Source organism: Acyrthosiphon pisum, unplaced genomic scaffold, assembly GCF_005508785.2.
Source record: "Acyrthosiphon pisum isolate AL4f unplaced genomic scaffold, pea_aphid_22Mar2018_4r6ur Scaffold_21102;HRSCAF=23034, whole genome shotgun sequence".
NCBI classification, from domain to species: Eukaryota; Metazoa; Arthropoda; class Insecta; order Hemiptera; family Aphididae; genus Acyrthosiphon; species Acyrthosiphon pisum.
The window spans coordinates 8,968-14,730 of NW_021770533.1; the positions used below are offsets into that span (position 1 = coordinate 8,968).

Below are 5,763 nucleotides of genomic sequence, written 5' to 3' on the forward strand. Positions count from 1 at the left end.
GTAAGTATAAAAATTAATTTTTTTCACAATATTTGGTGGTTAATGTTTTATTTTCAATATTTGTTATTATTAAAGCTGTTAAGGATACTACGAATATTGGTACAATACATCATGCAGATATTTATGATAACAGCTTTGATGAATTAACCGTTAAAGATCCATATTTTTGGCCAAGTAAAATAAATGATGATTTTGTGGATTATTTTATTAAAAAAGGACCATAATTTTTTCAAAATAAACAAAAATCGTATACTCAATCTGCACGCATTAGTGGTAAATATAGTACTTAATCATTATTTATTTTTATTGTTATTACTTGTTAAATATTTTTAATAATTTTCAATAAAGAATTTTTTTTAATAAAACATTCTTATTATAATTTATTTATGTTTATATATCATTGATGTTTAATAATTAAGTTAATTTATTTGATTTTTAGATCATAAAAGACATTTAACGCCTGCAATGTTTGAAAGAACTTTACCTAATGGACAAATATGTGATCGGCTGTGGCTTTTGTATTCTCCAAGTCAGGGTTCAGTATTTTGTTTTATGTGTAAGCTTTTTTCAAAGAATCGTGAAAACTCTTTTGTAAAAAATGGGTTTGATCAATGGAAAAAATTTGAAAAAATATCATACCTACCATGAAAACTGCATGTATCACAGAGAAGCAAATACTACATGGCTACTTCGAGAAAACTCATTAAATTCCGTAAATCAACAAATCTGTAAGCAAATATCTACTGAAACTCAATATTGGATTGATGTTTTAAAACGCGTTGTAGCAGTTATTAAATATTTATCTTCACGTGGTTTACCATTTAGAGGAGACAATGAAGTATTTGGAGTAAAAAATAATGGAAATTACTTAGGACTTCTTGAACTAATTTCTGAGTTTGATCCATTTTTGAAAACCCATATTGAATTGCACGGTAATAAAGGGAGAGGTCATCCATCATACCTATCTACAACAATTTTGAACGAATTAATAACTCTGATAAAGAGACGTGTTATTAATTATATTGAAAATGAAATCAGAGAAAGTAAATATTTTTCATTAATTTTGGACTCAACTCCGGATTTATCTAAGGTAGATCAAATGGCAATAGTATTAAGATATTGTACATCACATAATGTACAAGAGAGATTATTAGAGCTTAAACCTATTGATAGTCACAAAGGTGAGTCAATCTTTAAATTGTTAGAAGATTTTCTTAAAAATTCTAAACTTGATATTTTAAATTGTCGCGGTCAGTCATATGATAATGCTCCTAATATGAGTGGAACTTATGAAGGACTACAAGCATATGTAAAAAAAAAGTGTGATTTAGCTATTTATGTACCTTGCACTGCTCATTCACTTAACCTAGTCGAAGTTCACAGTGTGAATTGTTGCTTAGAAGCAGTAATTTTTTTTGGGTTTCTTCAGTCACTGTATAATTTTTTCAGTAGTGCTACTCACAGATGGAATATATTAACTACATCTATAGAAAAAAGTGATAGTAATCGATTACTAGTATTAAAATCTTTAAGTGATACTAGATGGTCATGTCATACAGAGTCTTGTAAAGCATTAATAAATAATTACACTAAAATTATTGAAGTATTAGAAACTATAATAAGTCCTAATAGTAAAGAAAATGAAGATACTAAAAGAAATGCTAAACCATTATTAAAAAAAATTTTAAAAAAAGAAACTGGATACATGGCACTTTTATGGAATGACATTTTAGAAAGATCCAACTAGACCTCAATAAAGTTGCAAACAATAAATTGTGATCCTTTAAAAGCTCTTAATTTACTTATATCATTAAAACATTATGTATCAAATTTGAAGAAGTGCAGTACATTATATGAAAATAAAATAAATCAACTTAGTCCTAAAATAAAAGAGAAATACTCCGATGAACAAGAGAGAATAAAAAAAAGAAATTTCCAAATGACTCTGGTTGTAATCAGCTATCTTTAAGTGGTCATGACAAGTTTAGAGTAGAGACTTATAATGTTATTATAGATAGTTTTTGTTCACAATTAGAAAAACGAATTGAAGCTTATAGTTTTCTAAAAAACAATTTTTTGTTCATCACAAAATTACATGTTGTTTTACCACAAGATACTGATGAAGAAGAAGAAGTTAATAAAAGTCTTGAAAATTTTATTTTATCTTGTATAAAAAAGATGTTGATAATACTATACAAAATGAAATTATACAATTCAAAAAATATTGGTCTATCAGTAAACCTTCATATGATGACACACAAGATTATCTGCTAGATATTTGGAAGCATTTCAATGAAAAAAATCTATTACTTTCTTTTCCTAATTTGTATACTGCAATTAAAATATATCTAACCATACCTATTGCAAATTGTTCGGCTGAAAGAGCATTCTCAAAATTAGCTCGAATAAAAAACAAGTATAGAACAAGCTCTTCTCAAGAAAATTTAAATAGTTTTATGGTTTTGTGTTCAGAGAGTGATGTTTTGGAGGTAATTAATACCGATGATATAATTAAAGAGTTTGCTGCCCAAAAATCTAGAAAAAAATATTTTTAATAACATTTTTATTTTTGTATTTAAAAAAAAAAAAATAAGAAATAAATTGATGAATATATTTTTTTTTCTGAAATATTTTTATTTGTGGGTCACCAAAATTTTGATTATGGATATGGGCCCCTAAAATTGTTTGGCCCCGGGCCCAAAATTATCTTAATCCGGGCTTGACTGCCCATATACTACGACATAACCTACCCAGTGCCGCAACTACACATTACGGGGCTGATGTGCAAATCTTAATTTGGGGCCTAATTTTTTTTTTCAAAAAAATATGTTAGCTGACGCTTATATTATAGAGGTAGTCTAGTAAATATTTGATTTTACTGTCTTAAAATTTTTTATAGACGTCTTACTAATAGTTTTTCATATTATTAGGTAGGTATACAGACAGGGCCGTATTTAAGGGGTGGTTCGGAGGGGCAATAGCCCCCCTGGAATATATCAAGGGGGCGCCAAGATTTTTACGGAGACTATAAAAAAGTTTTCGGAAAAATTATACATTACATTAATAATTAAAATATAATATAATACAAAATAATAAATATTAGGTAATCGACAATAATTGTACAATATTGTTATTTGTTTCCCAATCTACAACCATTACAACCGCGGAATATTACAACGGCCTCCGACTTCCGAGTGGCGGCACGGTCACGGCGGGTATTATTTATTTTTAGCCGTATCGGTATAGCCCGTATTTCCCATATCACTGGTAAAACCATAGACATTAGACCACGGGGTGGCCATGCGTATACGTAAGTGAAGCATTTAGATGGAGAACGCTTAGAGTGACCAATTGAAAAGCATCAAACTATTGTACCAAACTATTGTATCCCTTACTGAACCTAATCACTGATAAGACACAGTTATCATATTTTAAATTGTTTAATTTTTTTTAATGTTATCGTTGTATATTGGCCCCCACTTTTGAAATTAGAATTTTCGTTTAAAAGTTTAAAAGTTTAAACATACAGTAAGATTCTTCATCTCTATTCTTTACTCTGTGCTCTATGGTCTAAAACAATGCCAAGTTGTTTTTTGTGTAAACGTTCTTGGTCTGCGAAAAAAACAGAATTTAAATTATTATGATTATTTAATCATTAACTTTTCACTTTTTAGGCTAAAATTACTGTTCCTGAGGTGAAAGTGTCTATTTACGATACCTCAACATCTACTTGTGTGAGTATAAAATATTATTTTCTTAAACATTTGTATAATATATAAATTGTGTTATTACTATGATTATAATTATGTAGCTAGAAGGTATTGAATTGGAAGGTTTTGGAAAACTTACTGACTTAACTTGTGATGAACAGAGTTCACCATCAGATAGTTTTAGTCTAAAAAGACCATCTGAAAAAGTAATGTTATATTTTTTATTTTTTATTTTGAAAAAAAAAAAATGTTATAAATTAATTATTTTATTTACTGCAGTCACAGTCGGTAGATGTTATGGTTCAATCGTCAGTTCCAGAAAGTTGTGATACGCCTAGGAGAACATTTTTAAAACGTTCTGTGTCATCACTAGTTGATATGTGTAACGCTAAGGATAAAAAAATGAAAGTACTAAAACAGCGTTTAAGAAGACAAAAAAAAACAATTGTTTCTTTAAAAAGTAAATCAAAATGATAAAGATATTATATATTACTAATGTTATCCTGTTTTAGATGTTATTAATACATTAAAGGCCAAGTTATTGATTGACCAAGAGCAGGCACATTTATTAGATTCACATTTTGGTAAGCATAAAGACTTGATCAGAAATTTTGTCAACAAAAATGCAGGAAAGAAATTGCCAAAACACTACAGCTTGCAGCTACGTAAATTTGCTGTCACTCTAAATTTTTATTCCCCCAAGGCTTACACATTTGTTCGTAGAGAATTTAATTCCATCCTTCCAAACCCTCGCACGCTAAGTAAGTGGTATGCTAATGTAGATGCTGAACCTGGCTTTACGAAAGAAGCGCTGAACACCTTAACGCTAGCTTGCAAAAATGGTCCATATCCAATATACTGTGCTTTGAGTATGGATGAAATAGCTATTCGCAAATGTCTTGAGTTTGATGGCCACAAGTACCATGGATTTGTGGACTATGGGTTTGAAATTGATAGTGATGCTAAGAGTGAAGCAACTGAATGCTTTGTATTCATGGTAACGGCCATAAATGCTTCATGGAAATTGCCAGTTGGGTATTTCTTCTGTGACCATTTAAATAGTGAACAGAAAAAAAACTTAGTGCGTCGCTGTATAAATGTTTTAACCGATACCGGGATTACTGTAGTAAGTCTAACATTTGATGGATGTGCTGTGAATGTTAGCATGGCCAAAGCATTAGGCTGTAGATTAGTATCTACACCTCAATTAATAAAAACTGATTTTAATGCATTCAATGATTTCAATGTCAATATCATCTTTGACCCAGCACACATGATAAAGCTTGTACGCAATACTTTTGGTGAGAAAAGGCAATTAATTGACTGCAACAATGGCATAATTGATTTTAAGTATATAGAATTTTTATTAATGCTGCAAGAAAATGAGAAAGGGCATTTGGCTAATAAACTTAAAAAAGAGCATGTTTTTTATTTTAAAAATAAGATGAAGGTAAAGTTGGCAACACAGTTACTTTCTTCTTCAATTGCCCAAGCTTTAACTTTTTGCAAAGATTTCTTGAAATTAGATGATTTTAAAGATTGCACTGCCACTATAAATTTCATTCAAATATTTAATGATGCATTTGATATTTTAAATACGAGAACACAGTCTCCTTATGGTTTCAAAGGTGCAGTTAATGATACTAATTATTCTTATATTTTTTCATTTATTCAAAAGTTTTATTTCTATGTAAATAAATTAAAATTAATTACAGGGCAACCGATTTTAGAGTCTCAGCGATCAACCGGGTTTTTAGGGTTTTTAATTAGTTTTAATTCATTAATCAATTTAAAACATAGTTTAATTGACACAAATAAATTAAAATATTTACCATTCTATAAACTTAGCCAAGATCACCTGGAAATATTTTATGGCAGTGTTAGGGCGCAGGGGGGTAACAATAATAATCTAACTGTGCGGCAGTTTAAATCCGCTTATAAAAAGTTACTGGTTAATGCTCAAATCAAAGATAGTGGTCTGGGTAACTGTATATCCCTTTCAAGATATTCCAATTTTAAATTGTTCAAGTGTGTCATCAAATCCTGTTCAAGC

The 5,763-nt window shown here is 29.5% G+C and overlaps 1 protein-coding gene across 1 annotated transcript in view; it reads left to right on the plus strand.

Moving 5' to 3' along the window:
• LOC100166433 (zinc finger MYM-type protein 1-like) overlaps positions 1-1,747 on the plus strand; it is a 3,385-nt gene extending 1,638 nt beyond the window's left edge. The window contains exons 3-6 of the mRNA XM_029492250.1: positions 76-174; positions 440-602; positions 667-932; positions 1,095-1,747. Coding sequence (XP_029348110.1) covers positions 76-174; positions 440-602; positions 667-932; positions 1,095-1,747 — 1,181 coding nt within the window. The remainder of the gene's footprint in view (positions 1-75; positions 175-439; positions 603-666; positions 933-1,094) is intronic.
• Positions 1,748-5,763: the final 4,016 nt, after the last annotated feature.